The sequence below is a fragment of the Euprymna scolopes genome, chromosome 45, assembly GCF_053919585.1.
Source record: "Euprymna scolopes isolate OS-2025 chromosome 45, ASM5391958v1, whole genome shotgun sequence".
NCBI classification, from domain to species: domain Eukaryota; kingdom Metazoa; phylum Mollusca; class Cephalopoda; order Sepiida; family Sepiolidae; genus Euprymna; species Euprymna scolopes.
The window spans coordinates 48,719,439-48,747,284 of record NC_136526.1 but is presented as its reverse complement, the minus strand read 5'-3'; the positions used below and the strand labels follow the sequence as shown (position 1 = coordinate 48,747,284).

The 27,846-nt window shown below is 31.5% G+C and overlaps 1 protein-coding gene across 1 annotated transcript; it reads right to left on the bottom strand.

Annotated features, from left to right (window-relative positions):
* Positions 1–3,358: 3,358 nt before the first annotated feature.
* On the bottom strand, positions 3,359–20,684 carry LOC145269556 (uncharacterized). Its single transcript, XM_080125307.1, has 3 exons — positions 20,426–20,684; positions 9,334–9,499; positions 3,359–5,985 (listed from the first exon to the last, which is right to left on the bottom strand). The coding sequence occupies exon 3, from the start codon at positions 5,912–5,914 to the stop codon at positions 4,772–4,774; it is 1,143 nt and encodes a 380-aa protein (XP_079981433.1). The 5' UTR covers positions 5,915–5,985; positions 9,334–9,499; positions 20,426–20,684; the 3' UTR covers positions 3,359–4,771.
* Positions 20,685–27,846: the final 7,162 nt, after the last annotated feature.

Below are 27,846 nucleotides of genomic sequence, written 5' to 3'. Positions count from 1 at the left end.
TAAAAATATGCTTTTTGCATGTGTGTTAATAAACCAAATTTATAAAAACAGAAGAAATTTATAAAAGTATGATTTTTGCATGTGTGTTAATAAACCTAATTCATAAAAACAAAAGAAATTTATAAAAATATATTTTTTACATGTGTGTTAATAAACCTAATTTATAAAAACAGAAGAAATTTATAAAAGTATGATTTTTTCATGTGTGTTAATAAACCTAATTCATAAAAACAAAAGAAATTTATAAAAATATGATTTTTGCATGTGTGTTAATAAACCTAATTCATAAAAACAAAAGAAATTTATAAAAATATGATTTTGCATGCATGTTAATAAACCTAATTTATAAAAACAAAAGAAATTTATAAAAATATGATTTTTGCATGTGTGTTAATAAAGCTAAATCACAAAAACAAAAGAAATTTATAAAAATATGATTTTTTCATGTGTGTTAATAAACCTAATTCACAAAAACAAAAGAAATTTATAAAAATATGATTTTTGCATGTGTGTTAATAAACCTAATTTATAAAAACAAAAGACATTTATAAAAATATGATTTTTGCATGTGTGTTAATAAACCTAATTCACAAAAACAAAAGAAATTTATAAAAATATGATTTTTGCATGTGTGTTAATAAACCTAATTCATAAAAACAAAAGAAATTTATAAAAATATGATTTTTGCATGTGTGTTAATAAACCTAATTTATAAAAACAGAAGAAATTAATAAAAGTATGATTTTTTCATGTGTGTTAATAAACCTAATTTATAAAAACAAAAGAAATTTATAAAAATATGATTTTGCATGTGTGTTAATAAACCTAATTCATAAAAACAAAAGAAATTTATAAAAATATGATTTTTGCATGTGTGTTAATAAACCTAATTCATAAAAACAAAAGAAATTTATAAAAATATGATTTTTGCATGTGTGTTAATAAACCTAATTCATAAAAACAAAAGAAATTTATAAAAATATGATTTTTGCATGTGTGTTAATAAACCTAATTTATAAAAACAAAAGAAATTTATAAAAATATGATTTTGCATGCATGTTAATAAACCTAATTTATAAAAACAAAAGAAATTTATAAAAATATGATTTTTGCATGTGTGTTAATAAACCTAAATCACAAAAACAAAAGAAATTTATAAAAATATGATTTTTGCATGTGTGTTAATAAACCTAATTCACAAAAACAAAAGAAATTTATAAAAATATGATTTTTGCATGTGTGTTAATAAACCTAATTTATAAAAACAAAAGAAATTTATAAAAATATGATTTTTGCATGTGTGTTAATAAACCTAATTTATAAAAACAAAAGAAATTTATAAAAATATGATTTTTGCATGTGTGTTAATAAACCTAATTTATAAAAACAAAAGAAATTTATAAAAATATGATTTTACATGTGTGTTAATAAACCTAATACATAAAAACAAAAGAAATTTATAAAAATATGATTTTTGGATGTGTGTTAATAAACCTAATACACAAAAACAAAAGAAATTTATAAAAATATGATTTTTGCATGTGTGTTAATAAACCTAATTCATAAAACGTAAAGAAATTTATAAAAATATGATTTTTGCATGTGTGTTAATAAACCTAATTTATAAAAACAAAAGAAATTTATAAAAATATGATTTTTGCATGGGTGTTAATAAACCTAATACATAAAAACAAAAGAAATTTATAAAAATATGATTTTTGCATGGGTGTTAATAAACCTAATTTATAAAAACAAAAGAAATTTATAAAAATATGATTTTTGCATGGGTGTTAATAAACCTAATTTATAAAAACAAAAGAAATTTATAAAAATATGATTTTTTCATGTGTGTTAATAAACCTAATACATAAAAACAAAAGAAATTTATAAAAATATTATTTTACATGTGTGTTAATAAACCTAATTTATTAAAACAAAAGAAATGTATAAAAATATTATTTTTGCATGTGTGTTAATAAACCTAATACATAAAAACAAAAGAGATTTATAAAAATATGATTTTTTCATGTGTGTTAATAAACCTAATTCACAAAAAAAAACAATTTATTAAAATATGATTTTACATGTGTGTTAATAAACCTAATTCACAAAAACAAAGGAAATTTATAAAAATATGATTTTTACATGTGTGTTAATAAACCTAATTCACAAAAACAAAAGCAATTTATTAAAATATGATTTTACATGCGTGTTAATAAACCTAATTTATAAAAACAAAAGAAATTTATAAAAATATGATTTTACATGTGTGTTAATAAACCTAATTCATAAAAACAAAATTTTTTTATAAAAATATGATTTTTGCATGTGTGTTAATAAACCTAATTCATAAAAACAAAAAAAAAATTATAAAAATATGATTTTACATGTGTGGTTATAAACCTTATTAACAAAAACAAAAGAAATTTATAAAAATATGATTTTTACATGTGTGTTAATAAACCTAATTCACAAAAACAAAGGAAATTTATAAAAATATGATTTTTACATGTGTGTTAATAAACCTAATTCACAAAAACAAAAGAAATTTATAAAAATATGATTTTTACATGTGTGTTAATAAACATTATTCATAAGAACAAAAGAAATTTATAAAAATATGATTTTAAATGTGTGTTAATAAACCTAATTCATAAAAACAAAAAAATTAACAAAAATATGATTTTACATGTGTGTTTATAAACCTAATTTATAAAAACAAAAAAAATTAATAAAAATATGATTTTACATGTGTGTTTATAAACCTAATTCATAAAAACAAAAGAAATTCATAAAAATATGATTTTTGCATGTGTGTTAATAAACCTAATTCATAAAAACAAAAGAAATTTATAAAAATATGATTTTAAATGTGTGTTAATAAACCTAATTCACAAAAACAAAAGAAATTTATAAAAATATGATTTTAAATGTGTGTTTATTAACCTTTTTCACAAAAACAGAAGAAATTTATAAAAATATGATTTTACATGTCTGTTAATAAACCTAATTCACAAAAACAAAAGCAATTCATACAAATATGATTTTTACATGTGTGTTAATAAACCTAATTCATAAAAACAGAAGAAATTTATAAAAATATGATTTTTACATGTGTGTTAATAAACCTAATTCACCAAAACAGAAGAAATTTATGAAAATATGATTTTTACATGTGTGTTAATAAACCTAATTCATAAAAACAAAAGAAATTTATAAAAATATGAAATTCATAAAAACAGAAGAAATTAAAAAAAAAAAATTTTTCATGTGTGTTAATAAATCTAATTCATAAAAACAAAAGAAATTCATAAAAATATGATTTTAAATGTGTGTTTATAAACCTAATTCATAAAAACAAAAGAAATTTATAAAAATATGATTTTTTTCATTTATTAATAAACCTAGTTCACAAGAATATAAGCAATTTATATAAATATGATATTTGCATGTGTGTAAATAAACTTACTTCACAAGAAAAGCAATTTACAAAAATATCATTTTTGCATATATGTCATTGAACTTGATTCATAAAAACAAAAGCAATTCATAAAAATATGATTTTTGTATATGTGTAAATAAACTTAAGTCACAAGAACAAAAGCAAATTAAAAAAATATTTTTGCATATGCACCTAAACCTAATTCATAAAAACAAATGCAATTCATAAAAATATTATTTTTGCATATTTTAAATGAACCTAATTCACAAGAACAGAAAAAATTTACAAAAATATGATTTTTGCATAAGTGTCACTAAAGCTAATTCACAAACAATGTCACTAAACTTGTATATCTATATGCTAGTCAATAACAGGCCGGTGTATACGTTTGTGTATGTTTACATAATGGAATGGACACAATGATTAAATGAGAATGACAAATATGTATTTGTTTTTGGTAAAATGGAAAATAGTTTGCTTTGAGATTTTAATTGATGTAAAATCATATTCATTGTTGACCAATTATCTTTCAGTGACTCAAGGTAGTGAGAGTTGTGGATTCTTTTCGTTTTGCTTTGTTTTTCTTTCTGTTTACACCCTTCCTTAGATTATGACACAAGGTACGTACAATGTGTTCTTTTTCTTTAACCTAATGCATGGAGTCTGAATAAGGATCTTTTAGTAAGTGTACAGGAAATCATGTTATAATCACTTGACTTTTCTTTTAACCGCTCGTGTCTTTACTAATTGGTTATAGAATTAAGATATTTTATTAGCTAAAACATGGGGCGCACAATCCAGAAAAATATTTTCGCATATATTTGCTATTAATTGATCAAGTAATGTAACTTATCTTCAGTAGATTTTGTCATGTGTTAAACGAAGGTGTTTCTGAATAAAAGACGATCCACAAATATTACAAGTGATGGTTTGCTTGCTTTGTCCTATGGAATATTCAACATTTTGTAGTTATTTAATGTTTAATCCAGTAATTTTGGAAAAGTTTTTATGTCTCAAATTTTTTATTCATTGTCTCATTTTGTTGTTTTATTTTACAGTATATAAACAGATTTTGTGTCATTTAAAAATACAATAGTAGATGGCAGGCAGGTGTTGGTATTAGAAGATATTTATTTTGAATAGAATTTAAAGATAAACTTGAAAACTTTAAATATTAGGAAAATGATAAAATCATTTTTTTTTTATTTATTTACTTTTGTTGGTAATTGTTTCAGTTTAACACATTTCTGAAGATAATAACAGTTCATAAAATTTTCGAATATATATTGTGTTTGTTTAGTTGTTTTGTGTTATATTAACCATTTTAGGTTATTTAATGCATGAAGTAACTTTTGAAAGAGATTTTCTTGTAGATCTGTGAGTTTTCTGATGTTTCACTAAACTTGATTTAACAGAACAAGAATATTCACATTTTTCACAAGAATATGGCTTTTCACCGGTGTGAATTCTCATATGGATCACTAAATTCGATTTATTAATAGCAGAATATGCACATAACTCACAAGAATATGGTCTAACGCCAGTATGAGTTCTCATATGAGTCACTAAATTTGAGCGATCATTAGAAGAATATTTACATACTTGGCAAGAATATGGTTTTTCACCAGTGTGAGTTCTCATATGTCTCATTAAAGATGATTTTTGAGAAGAAGAATATTTACACAATTTACACGAATATGGTTTTTCCCCAGTGTGATTTCTCATATGTGTAACTAAACTTGATTTAAAAGAAAAAGAATATTCACATATATCACAAGAATATGGCTTTTCACCTGTGTGAATTCTCATATGCGTGTCAAAATGTGATTTAGCAAAACAAGAATATCCACATATTTCACAAGAATACAATTTTTCGCCAGTGTGAGTTTTCATGTGTGTCACTAAGTTGTATTTAACAGAACAAGAATATTCACAAACCTCACAAGAATATGGTTTCTCACCAGTGTGAATTCTAATATGTCTAAGTAATTTACTTTTTTCAGCAGAGGAATATTCACATACATTACAAGAATATGGCTTTTCACCGGTGTGAATTCTCATATGCATAACTAAATGTGATTTATAAAAACTAGAATATCCACATATTTCACAAGAATACGGTTTTTCGCCAGTGTGAGTTTTCATATGTGTCAATAAGTTGTATTTAAGAGAACAAGAATATTCACAAACCTCACAAGAATATGGCTTTTCACCAGTGTGAGTTCTAATATGTCTAAGTAATTTACTTTTTTCTGCAGAGGAATATTCACATACATTACAAGAATATGACTTTTCACTTTTCTTTTTTTCACCAGTGTGTATTCTCATATGTCTCATTAAACTTGATTTAACAGCACAAGAATATCCACATATTTCACAAGAATATGGTTTTTCCCCAGTATGAGTTCTCATATGTACTACTAACTTTGATTTAGCAAGACAAGGACGTTCACATACTTCACAAGAATACATCTTTTCACTTGCAAATCCTAAAGAAAGTAATGATCCATTCAAATCTCGAAAAAGCGTTCAAGCAGGAACATCTGCAAATAAAAAAAATAATGTTTTAGTTTTCATATTCACATTCGGTTTGTTTATTATTTTCAATATTAATTGATTTAGCTTTAAAAAACGTTAAATTAATTTTTCCTGAAGAGATATTTTAGAAAAAAATAATTGTATCCGTTGACACAGGACCAGTCAATAGAGATGTTGGTTAGGACATATAATAGAGCCAATTATACTTTATTTTAATAATAAACATAAAAACATGAAGTGTTAATATATATTTTCCTCCCCAAGCAATTCCATTTTAATTCTTTTTACACTTATTTAAATTTCTTCAGTGCTCTTTATTTTCATCAGTATTACTTTGAATCTAACAATCGATTTCTTCTCATGATAAAAATAGTTGAAAAAGTATTGGATTTAAGGCGTTTGAGGAAATTAATGTGAAATCTAACCCTTGATCATTTTCCTAAGTCAAAAATTTTTCTCTGGCTATAGCAATCAGTTTATCCCAGACTAAGTGATAATAGATTAAGGCAGGTCGCTTGAAGCATTGTTCAATGTGTATATAAGAAAACATTTAAGAAGGCAGAACATGACTAAAGTCTGATTAATGCAACTATAATTGTGAAACCATTTTAATTCTTTTTACATGTAGATATTTCCAAAAAATAATTGTATCTGTTGACCAGTCAATAGAGATGTTGTTTAGGACATTATAGAGCCAATTATACTTTATTTTAATAATAAACAGAAATATTTAATATATTTTCCTTCCCACATTCGATTTGTTCATTATTTTCAATGCTAATTGATTTAGCTTTAAAAAGACTGTAAATATCTAAATGTAGATATTTTCGAAAAAATAATTGTATCCGTTGACCAGTCAATAGAGATGTTGGTTAGGACATTATAGAGCCAATTATGCTTTATTTTAATAATAAACAGAAATATTTAATATATTTTCCTTCCCACATTCGATTTGTTTATTATTTTCAATATTAATTGATTTAGCTTTAAAAAACGGTAAATTAATTTTTCCTTAAGAGATATTTTAGAAAAAATAATTGTATCCGTTGACACAGGACCAGTCAATAGAGATGTTGGTTAGGACATATTATAGAGCCAATTATACTTTATTTTAATAATAAACATAAAAACATGATGTGTTAATATATATTTTCCTTCCCAAGCAATTCCATTTTAATGATTTTTACACTTAAGAAGGCAGAACATGACTAAAGTCTGATTAATGCAACTATAATTGTGAAACCATTTTAATTCTTTTTACATGTAGATATTTCCAAAAAATAATTGTATCTGTTGACCAGTCAATAGAGATGTTGGTTAGGACATATTATAGAGCCAATTATACTTTATTTTAATAATAAACAGAAATATTTAATATATTTTCCTTCCCACGTGATTCCATTTTAATTCTTTTTACACTTATTAAAATTTCTTCAGTGCTTTTTATATTCAGTATTACTTTCAATGTTACTTGATTTAGCTAAAAGCACTCTAAATTAATTTTTCTGTTCAAGTTATGATATATTTTAGAAAAATAATTGTATCCACTGATGCAAACTCAGTCGATAAAGATGTTTGTTAGGACATATTTTATAATGTAATAATAATAATGGAAAGAAAAAAAAATGAAGTGTTAATAAATATTTTCTTCCACATTATGATAGTTAAAAAAGGCTACAGAGAATTTCGCCACCACAATGTTTAAACATATTTATAAATGCTGTACCTCAAACCACTTAAATATTTAGGGTAGTACACACGAGATTAATGCAAAATAAGATCCATTATCCTTTGTTTCCTTTTATTTTCTTGTCTAAAACAAGATGTCGGCCCACTCTATATGTGTAAGTATATTGCAGTGTCTAGATCCAAACCTTGTTAATCTATGGAATGTGGGTTTATGTCATTTGCTTATGTCTGTTTTCAATAGTTTCTTGTCTTTTTATTATTGATTTCTCTTCTAAATGTATCCAAAACCGAAATCGTAATTTATATTTTATCTAAGATTTCTGTATTCTCCCTACCAATATAAATCAAAGGAAAACCCTCACTTCCTTCAAATTTTTGTTTAATTAGAAAATAATTCTTAGAATTCGTATAACATTCTATAGTCCTACCTGTACAATTTGATTTAGCTAAAAGCACTCTAAATTAATTTTTCTGTTAAAGTTATGATATATTTTAGAAAAATAATTGTATCCACTATATATTGTATCCACTAGAAAAAAATTGTATCCACTATATATTGTATCCACTAGAAAAATATTGTATCCACTATATATTGTATCCACTGATATATTTTAGAAAAAAAATTGTATCCACTGATGCAAACTCAGTCGATAAAGATGTTGGTTAGAACATATTGTAGAGTGAATTATACTTTATAATGTAATAACAATAATGGAAAGAAAAAAAATGAAGTGTTAATGAATATTTTCTTCCACACATGCTTCTATAATAGTAAAAAAAGCTACAGAGAATTTACCGATCACCATGTTTAAACATATTTATAAATGCTGTACCTCAAAACATGTAAATATTTACGGTAGAGGTATAGGGTTAGGGTTAAATATTTGGGGTAGAGGTATAGTACACATAAGATGTTGGTTAGGACATATTATAGAGTGAATAATACTTTATTTTAATAATGGAAAGAAAAAAATGAAGTGTTAATAAATATTTTCTTCCACACGTGCTTCTATAATAGTCAAAAAAGCTACAGAGAATATACCGATCACCATGTTTAAACATATTTATAAATGCTATACCTCAAAACATGTAAATATTTACGGTAGAGGTATAGTACACACGAGATTAATGCAAAATAAGATCCATTATCCTTTCTGTTTCCTTTTATTTTCTTGTCTAAAACAAAGATCTGTTAAAGTTATGAGATATTTTTGAAAAATAATTGTATCCACTGATGCAAACTCAGTCGATAAAGATGTTGGTTAGTGCATATTTTAGAGTGAAGTATACTTTATAATGTAATAATAATAATGGAAAGAAAAAAATGAAGTGTTAATAAATATTTTCTTCCACACTATGATAGTTAAAAAAGCTACAGAGAATTTACCGACCACCATGTTTAAACATATTTATAAACGCTGTACTTCAAACCACTTAAATATTTACGGTAGAGGTATAGTATGTTTGTTTTCAATGGTTTCTTGTCTTTTTGTTATTGATTTCTCTTCTAAATGTATCCGAAACCGAAATCGTAATTTATATTTTATCTTAGATTTCTGTATTCTCTCTACTAATATAAATCAAAGGAGAACCCTCACTTCCTTCAATTTTTCGTTTAATTAGAAAATAATTCTTAGAATTCGTATAACATTCTATAGTCCTACCTGTACAATTTGGGTCCAAGAACTCGACTGCCCTTTCCTCTTGATTTCAGGTTTTTTATAGCGTCTTTTAGGGAAGGAAGTCTTATTGATATGCCCATTCAATTCATATCACACTACATCCCTCATGATCAATTCAATTTTAGCAAAGGCGTTCAAACAGAAACATCTGCAAATAAAAAATTAATGTTTAAGTATTGACATTCATATTCTGTTTGTTTATTATTTTCAATATTGATTGATTTATTATTTTCAATATTAATTGATTTATTATTTTCAATATTGATTTAGCTGAAAAAAAAAACAAACTGTAAATAATTTTTCTGTTGAAGTTAGAGATATTTTAGAAAAAAATTGCATCCATTAACACAGAACTAATCAATAGAAATGTTAGTTTAGGCATATTATAGAGCCAATTATAATTTATTTTAACAATAAAAAGAAAAACATGAAGTGTTAATATATATTTTCCTCCCCATGCAATTCCATTTTAATTATTTTTACACTTATTTAAATTTCTTCAATGATCTTTATTTTCATCAGTATTACTTTGAATCTAACAATCGATTTCTTCTCATGGTAAAAATAGTTGAAAAAGTATTGGATTTAACGCGTTTGAGGAAATTAATGTGAAAGCAAACCCTCGATCATTTTCCTAAGTCGAAAACTTTTCTCTTGCTATGGCAATTAGTCTATCTCAGACTAAGTGTTGGTTGGTTGGTTGGTTGTTTTTGTTTTACGGCATATCAACCCTTTTCGGGTTATTTAATGCCAAATCCAAAGATTTTGAAGAAAAATTCTTTAATAGAATATGTTTGTTGTTTTCAAGTCGGTTTCTATTTAACCCATAGTTGGAACCCTAACAGGTACTACCACTCCGGGTCAGAGTGGACCTGGGAGCAATGGAAATTAAAGGGTGGCTCCACACTGGATATAGTTTAAGGTCATATCCAGGACCTCATATCCAGGACCAGGAAGTAGGAAAGGAAAAAGAAAGAAGGGGGAAGGGGAAGGGGAAGGGGCTGTTGATTTTATATTGTTTTTGTAGAACATAATTAAGTTTTACAAGAGAGAATAGAAAACAAAAACAGAAATCGATGTAGGTGCATTTCGTCTCAGAAATCCAATAGGAAGCCTGATCTGGTAGCACCAGTCAGATTAAGTGATAATAGGTTAAAGCAGGTTACTTGAAGCATTGTTCAATGTGTATATAAGAAGACATTTAAGAAGGCAGAACACGACTAAAGTCTGATTAATGCAACTACAATTGTGAAACTAGTTATGCAGTTTCATTTTATTATTCCAGTTCATGTGTAGATATATATATATATATATATATATATATATAACAATACATGTTTTTTCTTATACAATATCTCACACATAAGATAATCTTACTTGTGTCATGTTGTCAGGTAGTGTAACCATTATGCTAGATTTTAGAGTGTCTTCTCTTCATCTGACACATGTCCAAATTTCAAACTTGCATGGTGTGACGCAAAAGCCACAAAAGTATGAGTAGTGCGTGTCTGCATTGGGGAGCGAACCTGGGACTGTTAGACTACAAAGAAAAACGTCTGTGAGCAATACTCGCATTACTGCGACAATTGGGTTCGCCCGACGGATATAAAAAGTCAAGCCGAAACAAAGATTGTGAGTCGTTTCTTTTTTTTGGGGTCGGTCAGCAGTTGAAAAGAGCTTGTATAGAGTGTGACGTTTGCGAGAAGACAGATCTCGAAAGAACTGATTCATTCATAGTGGATTTTATTGTATTGGCATGTGTCCTACTTTCAAACGATAAAAATAGTTGAAAAAGTATAGGATTTAAGGCGTTTTAGGAAATTAATGTGAAATCCAACCTTGATCATTTTCCCAAGTCGAAGATTTTTCTATGGCTATAGCAATCAGTTTATACACACTAAGTGATAATCGCTTGAAGCATTGTTCAATGTGTATATAAGAAGACATTTAAGAAGGCAGAACACGACTAAAGTCTGAGTAATGCAACTATAATTGTGAAACCAGTTATGCAGTTTCATTTTATTGTTCCAATTCATATGTATATATATATATATATATATATATATATATATATATATATATATATACATAACAGTACATGTTTTTTCTTATACAATATATCACACATGAGATAATCTTACTTGCGATCTTACTTGCGTCATGTACAACATGAAGTGTACAACATGAAGTGTAACCGTTATGCTAGATTTCAGAGTGTCTTCTCTTCATCTGGAACGTGTCCAACTTTCAAACGTACGTGGTGGATTTTATTTTAGATAGAGCAGATTTACAGAAATAGGAAATTAATTTTGCTGTTTCAGATGCATTATTTATTAATCTCGGACATTTGTTTGTTACTTGATATTATTTGCATTTAATGTGTTGTGTGACTCGTGCTACATGAATCCAAAAAGAAATCTGCATTATCGATTTGTTATCATAAAAGGTAAAGCATTTTCTTTCATCATATTTATATACCTATTAGCCATGTTGAGCTTTTCTTTGTTAAATCGGGTATTTTATGAGTATTTATTGAACGATTGTCTCAGCAGGAGATTATAACATGGTTCTAGATCTAGATTTGTCTAGTTGATCATCTTTTTGACCAATAGATTCAGAATAACGCAACTTGAGAACCAGCTATACAGTTTCATTTTGTTGTTCCAATTCATGTGTATCGGTATAACCATGCATATATTTATATATGTTTTTTTCTTACACAATATTTTATATGTAAAATGATGTTATTTGCATCAGGGGGTCAAGTGGTGTGACCGTGATCCTAGATATCGGGATGTTTCCCTTCGTCAGGCATGTGTTCAACTTTCAAACATGCCTGGTGGATTTTATTGTAGACTAGTGAGGGGAACCCAGCATTGCCCAGGTGTTTGGAGGTGTGTGTGAAAACTCCGGGGGATGGGGGGTTAAAATAAAAAAATGTTGTATGAGGATCGAACCCGAACCGTTGAGGCAAAGTTGTGAAAAAAAAAAAACATGCGACGTTAACCATTGCCCCACCGCGAGATACTAACGGAAACATGTTTGAATTTATTTAATTACTTGGATTTTGCAGGTGCCCGTTTTAATGAGTTAATGAGGTCAAGTTTGAGTGCGGCATTAGTATTTCATTTACTGTGGGATTTCCCCCCCCCCAAGATGTTATAGGAAAAAGACTAACCCACATGCGGCAAATGTTGAATATTTATCTTCCCGAAGTCGAGAAATTTAAATAGACAGGCGAGCTCCGTAGTTAACTCTGAGATATTACGATTTCTATGGGATTAAAAAGCGATCACTTCTCTGAAAAAAGTCTTTTGTAGACATCGAGAAAAAGCGAACACACATACATACATATATACATTTTCACTTTTATATATATAGATGGAGCAGATTTGCAGAAATAGGAGATTAATTTGTCTGTATTAGATGTATAATTTATGAATATCAGACGTTTTTTGTTATTTGATATTATTTGCATTTGATGTGTTGTGTGACCCATGCTACATGGATCTAGAAAGAAGACTGCATTCTCGGTGTTATCATAAAATGTAAGGCATTTCGTTTCATCAGGGTTTATGCACCTAATAGCCATGATGAGTTTATTTCTCTTCATTGAATCGGTTAGTTTCTTCTTGAACAATTATCTCAGCAGGACATTGGAACATTTGGATCAATTTAGTTGATTATCTAGTTGTACAAATCGAAGTAATGAGATGTTTTATTTGAAAAGTTTCTCGATAAGTATGATCATATTGAAAACAATTTGAAATGAAATTTTATTCAAGTCGGGGTTTAGCAAAGAAACAACCCCCAAGTAGTTTACCATGGGCAGCCCGAGGCTGTTAAGCAAAACCAAAGATGCTGGAGAGTGGTTAGACCATTATCAATCATTGACAATGCTTAAATCATCTGCAGCTTGTTTTAGCTAGCGTTATTAGCCCCAAGCAAAATTGTGGAGGACAATTCATATGCTTGATTATAGAGTGGACACTGAACCCAAAGTAATAAATAGAGTGGATCATAGCTACCTTCGATAAGGTGCATCATAGCTACTTAGGGCTGTTTTATCAGAAGATGGCTTTGGTGCACAATTCTGCTTGTGGATAAATCTTTATACAAACCCCTACTTGGTTGCTAGAATTGACCGGGAAGAGTTTGGGGTCCTTCAACTTTACTTGATGTAATCATTAGTGTTGGCTTTTATCATCGATTCTCTGTTCTTATATTTGAGTCTTTTCCTTGCAGGATAAGGTTGAATATAGTTCTATGCAGTATCACTTTGCAAGGCATTTCCACCAGAATAAAGTATTCCACCTATTCCAATGGTGTAACAGTATTTGTAATAAGCAATGCTGAGATTAGTTTTCTCAAAATCAGAGTGTATGAGATGGTAAATCAACTGCAACAAGTCCTTTGCTTGCACATCTGTGCCTGAAGGAGAGTCTTCCTTTAGGGGTCCTTTACTTGGAATGACAATCCTTGTAAGATAGTCGATGTCTGGTTCAAGTCTGATCTATGGTTAGTGTAAAATTGATCGAAAGTCTTAAAAATGGATAAGTTGCTGTTAGTCAGATGTGCAGAAATCTTTCATTAAAGGGAAGAGTGAAAGGAGTGAGGTTCTCACATATATCTAATCTTTGTATACTATCTTTGGATTATTTTATTCAAGTTGAATATGCTGCTATATTTGCAGTGGGTTATCTTGAAGTTGTTGTGGCTTGAAAAGGCCCCCATGGTCTATCGTGATATCTGATATATCCATTCTTTTTGATTACAGTTAGAATATGACAATTGTTGAGATTTGTCAATACACACTTCAGCTTTTATTTCTAGACTGCATGTGTACACAAATTGCAGAAACAATGACTTCTAGAGAGAAGGCATAAGCAAAGGCTAACTTTTGAGAAGTGTGTACCTATACAAAGCAGAAGATACACACATTACACTGAGGAAAGTGCTCCTTCTATTGTGAATGTCATCAGATATTGAGAATCCTGCTTAAATTCAAAGAAAACCTCTCTGACATGCTCCTGTTGTCAGGAAAAGCATTATATCAGGTGTTATTAACGGATCAATTCAGGCTTGTTTTGATGAGAAAAGAGGGAGCTGGTATGTACAATCTAGCCTTCGGCATCTGGGTTGGAGTACGTCACTAACGAGGCGGCATTTCTGCTTAGGCTTGTGATCAGACATGCACTTTGGGTTGCTAAGCGACTGCATTCACTTTGCTTGGTGAATTCATCTATTTGTCAACAGTTTGACAATGAAAAATAGACCTTATGTCATGCCTTTGTCTATTGTTGTACCATATTGTTGCTAATTGAGTTGTTGCGAGTCTCATTGTAACCCAGTAGGGTCGAGGTCGTACACATGGACAAAAAAAATATACACAGACCCTAAGTCCCTTTTATCTTCATCTAGTGATGGACTCTTCAAAATGTTGCCAGACACTCACCTGTCATTGGAACTACCACTCTGATGCTTATGGCACTATATCAGTATGGCAATACTTTTTTTATTTTTGGACCTTGGGCTGGCCCTTCCTCATCAGATGCTTCAATGTGGAATTCCTTCTGCACATGCCCTGGTTCTTTTGATGCAGTCTATGTTGGTTCTGATGTTGGTGTTGTAATTAACTGGTTTTCAAATCAAACAATTCAAAAATAATTATGAGATCATTTTTTTTTATAAATGAGAGTAATTATTCAAAAGATCTTCAGGATACACTTTATACAAAAAAAGTTAATTCTCTGGATTCTGAACAACTTCATAATGGAAGATGTTTCAACTTAGGTATCTCCAGAAAGCTTCCTATTCTGGTGCAAAAGCTTTTCAACTTAGCTTTTCTGGGGAGATTTCTGACCACTGGGCAGGAGCCCAGAGCGATGCATACTCTTCGATACTAGTAAGCAACTCCTCTATATTTTTCCAAACAATAGTTTTTTTTTATTGAATGCAAATTCTGACGACCATCCCTTTGAGATCATTATTTCCTCCTCTGGAGATTACTCTTGCATTCCTCGGTCGTTTTCCTTCTCTCTTTTCTTTCTCTATCTCAAACCATATTTCTCTTTCTCTTTTTCCTTTTACTTTCTCTCTCTTTTTCCATACCTCTCTACCTCACTCATTCCCCCTTCTCCCTCCTTGTCTCTCCTCCCAAACAAATATATGCAAATTCAATAATGTATTTATTTATTTGTCTATTTATTTCTTTATATATTCTGAAGGTTCTTTGTGATGATCAACCCTTATTTTTCTCAAACTGATAGTTTATAACTGTTTTATGGCTGCCTGGGTGGCCGATCATTCAGATATCTAAAATATTGAGGACTGAATGGTCAGTTCTTTTTCGATTTATAGGTTTTTTTTTTTTTTTAAGATTTCTTGGTTTTTAAATCCAAATTTTGTGTACTTGCCTCTCTTCAATACGTATTTCAGATCCATTTTTTCAAACCCTTAAAAATATTGTCTCATCTTAATTGCTTTATTTAAATAAATCCTATTACCAGATCCACTGCAGCCCCCCCCCTCCAAAAAAAGGAATGACAATGTTTTCTGCGTTATCAGACCCATATCAACAGATAGAAACCAAAGCTACTTTATATTTTCTTTTCGGTAAAACATTATTTTTCTGATAGACAGAATTTTATGGATATCTGTTTTTTCTTGACCAAGTGTCAACATACCCTCATTCCTGAGCATGCATCATCTTCTCTCATCCTTGTTTATCTGACCAAGACATCTATCCGTCGCCCATGTCCTTGCAATATCATGGCTTGCATAAAGAATCTGGAACCTATCACTGTTCTTAGCAATTGGATTCCATCGCCTGATGAGCTTGGAAAATTGATTTAAACATTGCAAGTGGCGATGAGCTGTATGATCTGAAAAACTTGTATGTGTGCTCTACAAGGCAGGGGAATTTGCTTGTCCTGACCTTATTTAAATCTGATATAATTTAAAAGGTTCACATTAGGGTGAAATTTGGAACGTGATTTAGGCAAGAAATTTGGGGTTTATACATTTTAAGTTAATGACTAAACTAGTGTGTGAGAGGAATCAATGTTTGTAGCAATTTGGCTGCAACATCTGATGGAGTTAGGGTTAGAAGACAACTGTTTCTGATCTTGTTAACAGTGATGAGAGGCATCATTTGGAAGACTCGCATGAAAGTGGTTAATAGAGTTGAAGATATTGCTCCTCTCAAACTTATTTGAATCTACCATTATTATTTGAAGGTTCACATTATGGCTCTCTTCAGCTTACTTTGTTGAGAGATGCGTGTCTGTTGCACAAGTCTGTTATGTAAGTGGGCAAGATTTGCTTAATATTTGGATATGTCTAAGGCAAAAGTATTTAGAGTTCTGAAAACAAACATCAGCTATGACCCGTTTCCCAAAATCAAGAGTATGTCAAGTTTGATATTCATAAATTAGTGTGAAAGGTATTATTAGGCTTCGCTTTTAGTTTGGCACGTTTTATTTTTTAATTCCACTTCCTGTCCCCCAACTAGATGATAGCTTAATTTGCAAGAGATGGCAGTTTCCTTTCAATGTTTTTATAAAAAGTGCTTTGGCGAAAATTGTGGAAACGCAGACTTACCTCTTGAATGGGCTTGGTGTGCACTTTAGTAGGAAAAATGGTTGGATCACTCTACTGCTCCAGTAGGTATCTAAGTATTGATGCCATCCTCTATCTGTATAACAAGTTATGCCCTAAAATGGAGTAATGTTTCCACAATTGAGCTTCTTGGCATGGCTTATCTTGCAATGATAAAAGTCAAAACTTTTCTCTGAAACCTCTCTCCCACAAAAGAAACGTTGCAAGCCTCTAAACTCTATCATTATTATCATGGCAAGTGCTCGTCTGAGCTCCAATCTAAAGTCCTCTCTTGCAAAACTTTCACAATAAACATGTGACTAGCTACAACTACTATCAACTATTATGTACATGTGCCGGATTCTAATTATAATTAAGAACTGCTCCTGGCTAATTACAATATTGTAGCCTTCAAGTTCTATGTAAACAAGTTCTTGTTTAGCCGTCCCCATAAATAATACAAATTCTACCCAATCTACACCATTAGCGATTACTATTCTACCCTATCTTATATTCATTAAGCCTTATCCTCTAGTGGTCTTCGAGCCTTGATAAATCGTGTCTCTCTTGTAAAAAGAACTGAAATAACATTAGTTTTAATTTTGTTAATCAAAGATTCACATATTTTTAATCGGGTCTTTCATATAAGATTACCGGATTAAATTATTTATTGGATTGATATAAAAAATAAGCCAGGAGATTTGGAAGGTAAGGAATTTGGAGATGGGGGTAGTAAACAAATCCTGGTCAACTATTTTCAATTTTTTTCTTTTTTTCTTTTTTTTGATTTGGGTTATTTTGGTTTGATGCATTTAGTCTTTTTAGTAATTTTTCTACAGTTTCAATCAAAAATCAATCTAATACACACACACACGCACACACACACATATATATATATATATATATATATATATATATATATATATCCTTCAAGTTCTAATATACATATATATATATATATATATATATATATATGTATGTATGTATATATATATACATATATATATATCCTTCAAGTTCTAATATATATATATATATATATATATATATATATATATATATGTATGTATGTATGTATGTATATATACATATATATATATATCCTTCAAGTTCTAATATATATATATATATATATATATATATATATATATATATATATATATATATATATATATATGTATGTATATATATACATATATATATATCCTTCAAGTTCTAATATATATATATATATATATATATATATATATATAGAGAGAGAGAGAGAGAGAGAGAGAGAGTAAAACCAAAGTATAATCGTTAGTGAATTTAATAATAAAACTAATTATAACACACAGTTTTACAAACATATTTTGGAATTTTATAAATTAAATATAAATCTGGTGTGTAAAAGTCCGCCCCTCAGCTATAATAATCAACACTAGGCACCGCCAAAACTGGGGGGGCAGGTCAGTACTTTTTGACGGACCGTCTTTTTAAAAATCTACCAAAAATCAGGTAATTATCCGATCAATACGAAATTTTCAGCGATTATTAGGAGAAGAATGAACTTTATAACAGTGTACTTATTTTTCATAAACGATATTTATATATATATATTTTTTTGCTTACAAAACCCCCCTTGTTTTGAAGTGGGAACAAATATGCTTAAAATAATCATCTGAAACTGAACAAAACATATTGTGTTGTTGTAAGGGACAGAATTATAGATTAAAAAAAAAAAAAAAAAAAAAATTGTTTGCATACCTTATTTTGACGTCTGAATATCAGAACTTCGATTGTGTTTAATTATCCCGCTTTTGAGTTTTGAAGTGTGAAATTCGGTGAATATGTTAAGTAAAATAATTAATTTAAGTTAAGCAAAACAAAAAAAAATTTTTTTTTATATTTATACGAAAAAAGCCATTTTAAAATTTTTGATAAATAAATTAACAATTTTTTTTAGAGAGCCGAATAATGCATGACCATTATTAAACAGAGCATGCTTTGAATAATCGATACAAAAAAAAAAAATTCGATAAATATTGTGCCCTTTGTGTTAAAAATAGCATCATTTTTTTCGATCTCGTTTGAAAACGTTTGCCGCCTTTCGACTACGGTGGACCAAACGCGCTGAAATAATTTTTTTTTATTCTGCTTTAAATTGCCCCCTCCCCCCATTTTGGGGAGCCTAGCCCCCACACACATACGCATTAAAAACCAAACTCATACAAATGGTCACCCATCTGGTACTGGCCAGCCTCAGCTTAATAATACATTGAAATTTTCGTCACTGAAAAATAAGTTTTTTTGGCCTGTTTAGTCTTCCATAGTTTTCGTCTCATCGAAAGAAACTTTAAACAGAGTCGATCTGAACTCTTCGGCGACGCGAAATATCTAGTTACATATATGAATAAGTGGAATTATTTGAAATTCAGGTACTTATATTATAATATTTTTGCATATTCTCTTAGAAAATCATCCTAAATCTTAGTTAGACAATAAATGAATAAATAAATTATTTCAAAAACCCGTTTTTTTAAATATTTAAGTACGTTTTTTGTGCAAGACAAAAAAATAACAATTGTTAACTTTTTGGGAAAATTTAACATTTAAAATTGAATTAAAAATAGTAGAAAAAGTTTTACATTATTCTGTTTTCTATATAATAAAATTCAGGGTTTTATCTTTCTGGAAAAAAAAAGTTACTCAGAAATAATGGATTTTAATAAATGTAATTTAGTTTTAAAAAACAACAACAACTTGATTTTGCGGCCATTTTTGGCGGTGCCTAATCAACACCATTATGAAAATCAGACAAAATAAATGTAAAAATTGGTCAGTAAAAACATCCTTCTCAAACAAAAATACCTGTTATTGCATGAATATGATAAAATACAAAACAAAAAACACCCTTTTCTACATTAGACAACATTAAAAAATAAATTATTTTTTAAACGACATTATTTGTTCAAAAATCCAAAAATTATACTAAAATGAACTTATTTTTCTTACTTAAATCTAAATGTCGGATTATATAATTTATTGTTAAAAGATTCATAGATTTTTAATCGGGTCTGTCATATAAAATAATAGGATCAAATTATTAATTGGATTGATATAAAAAATAAACTGTTTAGGTAAATCCGCTGTAAAAAAAAAGGGCAAATAAAATTGTGTTCAAGCGACAAAACTTGTTACAAAATATCGTCATATTTGAACCGGAAGTAGATATTGGTATAAAAGCCACGATTGTCTTTTTTATATTGTTGAACACAAAATGTGTTTTGTTTTGTTTTTATGTAATAGTAAATAATTTTTAATTCCAAATTTTTATCATGTCTCATCTTAAAATTAAATAATATTACACTATTTTAGTCGGATTTTAGTTGAAACCGTTTACGACATTCATATCATAATTTGACCTCATTTAAATGTTTGCGATTGTTGAAAAAGTTATTGAATGAAATTTTTAACAGTATTATGAAAATCTTACCTTTCATTCCAGATAATTCAATATAAAAGCCAAGACTAAAACGCGGGATGATTTCTTTTTCTTTTGTGTTCAAAACACAAAATTTGTTTTGTTTGTCAAGATTTCTTTAGTAAATTGATACAACTTTTTTGTGTGTCCAATTCATTCAGCAAAACAAAAAAATATATATATGAAAATATAAAAAATCAAAATGTAGAGCACGATTCGAACACGAATTATTTAAAGAGAAAATCAACTGCTAAAGAACAATGAATTTGGATCATCGTAAAACGGTGTAACCATTAATTTGTTCCTCGTTTTTAAAATGCCCGTTCATTAGCTAAGTGTGAAGAATTGTTTTCCTTGCAAGTTCAGATTATATTCTTATTGCTTAAAGATTAAATGTAATACGAATTAAATAATAAACGTTTGTTTATCAAAAATATTGTTTAAAGTTAGCAGAAGAAAAATAAAAAAATAAAAAGGGGAAAAGATCAAACAAGCAGAAGTCTTACTGTGTGTGTCTGGCAAGGTTTGGCGAAAGAGAGAGAGAGAGAGAGAGAGAGAGAGAGAGAGAGAGAGAGAGAGAGAGAGAGAGAGAGAGAGAGAGGGAAAGTAAGGTGGCACCCATAGTTAAAAAAGGTGTGTTCAGGTGGAAGTCATAGGAAATCACGCGGGAGACATGTAGAGGGAGAGGTAAAGAGGCGAAGATTAGTGACAGTGGTGATCTCGAACCTGTAATCAGAGTTTTTTTTTTCTGTCTGTTTCGATTTACTCAAAACCGCACACACCTCGTCTTCTCATGTATCGTTCTCTTCTTCCTCTTCTACTTCTTGCTCTTTTTCTTCTTTTTTCTTCTCAGTCGTCAGAAGCGTCGTCTTTGTCTTGACTACGTTTTTCCTTCTCCCTTCTTGCTCACAGTGACCCGTTTTATGCTAAGCTGAACTCTCGTGTGTGCGAGAGAACACGAGATTTTGCGTGATTACTTGCCAATATTAACCGGCCGCCGCCATCTTGCCATTTTTCTTTGGATGTGCCCGCTTTGCAGAATGCACACCTCGAGCGTTTGTCAGGTAAGCACGTCTGTTCGCAATTTATTACACATTCCCCCCTGATCTCATTATCACAGAAAGAGCAGGGAGGCGGTGGCCTTTTTCTTCGAGTGCTTCTTCGGAGAGGGGGATTCGGAGCTTCATCATCGTCTGTGCTGTCTTCCGTGACACGAAGGTCGGCGAACCTAAAGCTGAGCATCGCAGTATCACTGTCCGGGTCTTCATCATCAGCAGGAGGGTCAGTACTTTGAAGGCTACCACTCTCAGTGTCGCTGTGCGTTGAAGCCGTCATGAACCAGAATGATGGGTCGCTGGTCACGGATTCAATTTCACTATCTTCGTCAAGCGGCAGCTGCGTTTGGAATACTGATCTTAAGTCTTTAATATGACGAGGTACTCCATCAACTCGCACCGCCTGCGGGCTGATCACTTCAGTGACATGACCGGTTCCGTAGCGAGTCGTGCACTGGCCTCGGGGTTTTTTAACCCAGACGACATCTCCTTCTTTTATGTTCTTTTGTGGTGGCTCCGGTTCGGGTAGTGAGCTGCTCTCCAAACCTCTCACCCTGACACGGTATGTATGTAGCACGTTGGCTGGCGCGGTGGAGGGTGAAACATCGTCCTTAGGTGACGTTTTACCAATAGACTGCTTCAGGTACTGTACACCCCTTCTGCGCTGCGATTGTCTTAACAGTTCTGTGATTGCGCTCAATAATCCCATTTCCACTGGGAACATGGGCACACCGAAAACGCAGATGGACACCCCAGCCATCTGCAAACTGTTTAAACGGCTCACTAACAAAAGCGGGGCCATTGTTGGTGAGTATCTCAGAAGGAGAGCCACGCTCGAGGAACACACCTTCCAACTCATGGATAATGGCAGCCGCGTCCTGCCGGCGAAGGGGCCACCACAATGAAAACCTAGATGGTCCACAGTCGATAAGCGTCAAAAAATGCCTCCCGTTGTAGTGCGTTATGTCCATCGCAATCCTATCCCAATTATGCTTCACACTGAGTATTCCCTTCTTCCACCAGACAGGTGCTGGGTCGATCGATCGGCAGGTGTTGCAGCTTCCCACAACAGATTTCACAGCCCTCCGAGACACAGAGGGGTCAACCAATCTGGCGAAGTAAAGCGTTCGGTTTACACCGGGGTGCCCGCTTTGACAATGGACATCATTAATATGCTCCGGGTTGAGTCTATGTCCCACTGCAGCGCAATTTACAGGTGCTGACTCGTTCACTTCTTTTGGCAGGTCTAGCCAACGGCGTGGCACTCTGGTCAGACGATCCGCCTGATTCAAACAGGACTGCACCAGTGTCACATCAATGACCAAGTCGTATTCCTTAGTGGTTTCGGTTAGGGTAGCAAGCCGCCTCCGGATCAACATTTCGGCTGACGCCTTCGTTGTTAGACGTGCTTTTCCGTTCAAGGCATTGGTCATCCACCGATGCACACACGTGGAATCCGTGATGATATGAAGGATTCTAGCCTGCCACTGAAGCGCTAGATTGACTCCTTTCAGTGTAGCATCGAGTTCAGCTAGGTTTATATGCTTGGCGTCATTCTCTGGCCGAAGCCAGCAGGTATCTTCTATTATCCTTCCGTCGACCGCCAGAGCAACGCCAAGGGCAAGTGAGCTGGCGTCTACCCAAACTGTAAATTCACTCCCATCGACGCACCAGCTCCCCCGTACAGGGTCATCATTGGTCACTCTGGCCACAACTTCCACCAGCATGCTTCGCAGGGCAGGATCATGCACCTCATCGTCCCATCCAGTTGACATAGAAGTTGCCCGTCACTTTATGGCCGCTACAGCCACTCGGAGCCACCCACACACAGGGAAGTGACCCACCAATTTTCCGCAAATGGAAAACGTGCTCCGACATGTGATGGTAGATGGGATATCCGGGATTTCACCACTCCTTCCCCATTGAAGGCCATCTGCACTTCCGCTCACCTGCAGTCCGAGCACTTTCGCCCCGTCCTGTAGCTGCTCCGGCTCCTTGCACGACAATCCGAAGTGCTCGAAGTGTTCTTTGACCGCCTGGGCAGACAGGAGGCTCTCATTGACAAAAATGTCGTCTATATATGACGATGTCGCATGTTGCACCGCTTCATCTTGACGCCGGATCGCCTGCATGATTGCTGTCATGATGTTAGGGGCTACATTCAGGCCGAATCCTAGCCTGGTCAAGCAATAGCGAGTTCCTTTGATCACCACCATCTGGAACGGCCACAGCGATTTCTCAACACGTATTTGCAAGTACGCTCTTCGCAAGTCCAGTATGGCTGCTTCCGCACCCTGCCGCCGCCACTCCCGTAGTTTATGAGCACAGACATCAGCCCCCGCAGTGTGTGGGTCAACGTATTCATTAAATTCCCGGTAATCTGCTCCATGGTCGGATCCTCCCCTAGCTGCTGGTACATGGCATTAGCCCCTTTAGTGAGTCTCAATGGGATAACCATAGCTGGGTCTTTAATCTTGCACAACCAGCAAATGCGCTCAGCCTTTTCCAGCCATTCGACCACCGAGGGACCAGTGGGGGAGCCATCGAATTCCAGAATTAATCTGATGTCAAATTTCTCCATACCAAAGCCGAAATAGCTTGTAATCAGAGTTTTTTTTTCTGTCTGTTTCGATTTACTCAAAACCGCACACACCTCGTCTTCTCATGTATCGTTCTCTTCTTCCTCTTCTACTTCTTGCTCTTTTTCTTCTTTTTTCTTCTCAGTCGTCAGAAGCGTCGTCTTTGTCTTGACTACGTTTTTCCTTCTCCCTTCTTGCTCACAGTGACCCGTTTTATGCTAAGCTGAACTCTCGTGTGTGCGAGAGAACACGAGATTTTGCGTGATTACTTGCCAATATTAACCGGCCGCCGCCATCTTGCCATTTTTCTTTGGATGTGCCCGCTTTGCAGAGTGCACACCTCGAGCGTTTGTCAGGTAAGCCCGTCTGTTCGCAATTTATTACACAGAACCCCGTGACTGTTGGCTTGCAAAGACGAATTTTAAAAAATTTATTTTCTAAATTTTGTTGTCCTAAACAAAGAACACTTCAAGCTATTTCAGCGATGGCTCCTGGCCTGAACAACATGATAAAGTAATTCAGTGGCGAAGACGATGTGGTTCCTTGGTGTAAGAAAGTGGACGTAGTGGCAAAGCTCCAAAAGATAGGCGACGTTGCTGCAGTGATACTGTTGTTCCTGGAGATTCGTCTTTTGTCTTCAAACCGCACGTCTGTGGGACTCTTTTCCATTTTTCTGCTTTCCAACTGATTACAATATGGTTGCCTTCAAGTCCAACGTGAACAAATTTTTGATGAGCCATCCCCTTAAGTAATCCAATTTAACAAATTTCCACTACCAACGATAACTATGACATGTTCTCTTTGATCACTGTACACTTATCCTCGAGTGGCTTCTGGACCTTGATAAGTGGTGACTACTTTGTAAAAAATAAATAAGAAGAAATAAGAGAATGAATGCACACGAATCGATGACGTCAGCAATTTGTGTTACCTCTACCACGTTTTCATAAGTATGGAACAACAAAAGAGACAAAGTTTTTTTTAGACATGTTTCTTTTCAAACGCAAATGAAGAAACATGTTTGTTTTAATTTTTGTTAAATTTTAGATGCATACAAAAATATAATTATTAAAAAAAATTATAAAATATTTATGCATATATTTTTCTTGCATATCCAACTAAAACTTGGAGACTAGATTTTACTGAAGCATAACTTGACGTTCATGTAATGTATTTATTTGCTTCCCCACCAAAGCAAATTGGGCACAAGGCCGTTTTTAATGTGGGGTAAAAACCAGCTTCCCTACTTTTAGGGAAGCTGGTTTTTACCCCACATTAAAAACGGCCTTGTGCCCAATTTGCTTTGGTGGGGAAGCAAATAAATACATTATACAAAAAATAATAATTGTCCCAGTATAGAGGGGTTCTCCTCTATTGACTGGGACAAATTACTTTAAGTGCAGCTGCAGCTTCTGCAGAACAGATACTACACTTTGATCCCTGCCTGAAGGCCAAGAACAACAGAAAAAAGGCAAATTTAAAAATAAAATTTTATATTAGAAAAGATTTGCCTGAATTGAATAAATCAATAATATTTAATGACATTTTAAGTATGTATTAATTAAGGACCACAAATTAAAATATACAAATTAAAATAAACTCGTTATTTTTAAAATAGGAAATTTTATGAAAAATTCACCACACCCACAAAATTTAATGAAGCCAATAATTTTTTTAAACATATTATTGAAAACTTTTTTTTGCAAAGAGTCGTGTCCAAAAATTCAGTACGCAAAGTTAAGACGCCGGAAGTGGACTCAGTTTACCTAAATATGGGTTGGAAGTCAGTAAACATGAAACGAAAAACGAAACCATATGGAAATAATTTATTTAAAAAGAATCATTTTAGTTTTAATACTTTTTGTGCTATCATGAAACAATAAAAAACATTTTTTTTAACATTTTTATGAATAGATTTTTAACGCTTATGTTTTCACAAACAAAAAAACTACTGAGAATTTTTATTATTTATATTTTTATAAATAGCGTCTTTTTGAAATAAGATATTCATGCCTTTTACATGTTTTATCATTGAATTTTTCATAAAAATATATGATTTTTTTTAATATTAACATTTCTTGTGTTAAAAAAACCTACTTTTAAACATTTGTACAAAAAAGTTTCTTAAAATGAAAAAATACAAATTTGTCATAATAGTGTACGAAAGATTTTTGGGTTTGTATTACTGTACACATAGATTCGAAAAAGTTGTCAAAAAACAAAAATATAACAAATAAATGTTATCAAAGGTAAGATAAGTTATTTTTCTACCAAGCTGGATACATTTTTCGTGTTTTTATTTAATGTAACATGTTTATTCAGCTCGAAAAACATGCAGTGTTTACCGATGTATTGGAAAATTCAAAATGGCGCCTGACACTCTCTTTAACATGGTAAGTTTGGGAAAAGGTGTTATAAATAATAAACTAGACAAAATACTATTAAAAAGACACCGAATATATGTCAACTTATGCCACGGTAACATATATTGAGCTAATTTCTAACAGTATTTTGTCTAGTTTATTATTTATAGCATCTTTTCCTGAACTTAACGTGTTAAAGAGAGACTCGGGCGCCATTTTGAATTTTCAATACATCGGTAAACACCGTATGCTTTTCGAGCTGAATAAATATCTTACATTGAATAAAAACACGAAAAATATATCCAGTTAGGTAGAAAAGTAACTTATCTTGCCTTTGATAACATTTATTTGTTATATATTTGTTGTTTTTTTATAACTTTTTCGAATCTATGTGTACAGTAATACAAACCCAGTTCTTTTTATTAACACTTTTTGTGCCATCAAAAAAGTTTCCCTTTCGTAATTCAATATGTTTTCCTATCAAGTTTAAATTATATTTCCTAATGCTTAGAGCTTGTTGCGATTTATTTAGCAAATTTCTCATTTATGTGCAGTATACGAAGATTAAAAAAACAGGTTTATTTTTTAATACTGAACATTTCGTTATTATACGAATTAATCTGTTGACATATAATATGAGAACAGTATTCCGAATAATCCAAATAATTCTCATATTAAAAATTGCGAAACTGAATATTTCACATAACAACTCAAATATAAGGAAGAAACAAACGGTGAAGTCAACCAACTGAAAAAAAAAAAAGTTTGTATCAAGAAAGTAAACTATAATTACATGATTAAGTTTTGAAACTTATTATTTATTTGGTAATATCACTAAATAGGGTTTGCGAGTGATATGAGAAAAACAAGGTATTCAAAATGTTTCTTATCTTAAAACATTATTACATGAAAAGTCATTTCGTGTAAAAATTTTGTTTATTTTTTTATTCAATTTTCACCCCAAACAAGGCACAGTGCCACTTTGAAGTAGGGGTCTACTATCGGGAACATAAGTTGTAGGGACATTATGAAGAGAGATAAGCAGTAAGATGTCTGTTCGCATTACACTTGAACTTCAGCATGTCAGTACAGTTGGGAAAGCAAAATCCGGAAAGAGAGTTCCAAAGTCTAGCAGTTCTGGGGAATAAACTATTGGCGTAGAAGGCTTTCTCACACCTGGGGATCTCTATTGTGTAGGGGTGGAATTTAGCTGCTTGTTGTGTTTCTCGGAAGTATTTACATCGAGGGGGGGTACAAGTCCTTGCAGTTTGTCAGAGCATTTACCATTAAAATACTTATATACTTATTGATATATATATATATATATATATATATATATATAGATAAGATAAAAACAGGTTTATTTTTTTAATATTGAACATTTAGTTATTATATGGATTTGTCAAACTACTGTTAACATCTAATATGAGAACAGT

Coding starts and splice junctions, on each gene's coding strand:
- LOC145269556 (XM_080125307.1), bottom strand. CDS start 5,914: ATGTATTCTTGTGAAGTATGTGAACGTCCTTGTCTTGCTAAATCAAAG.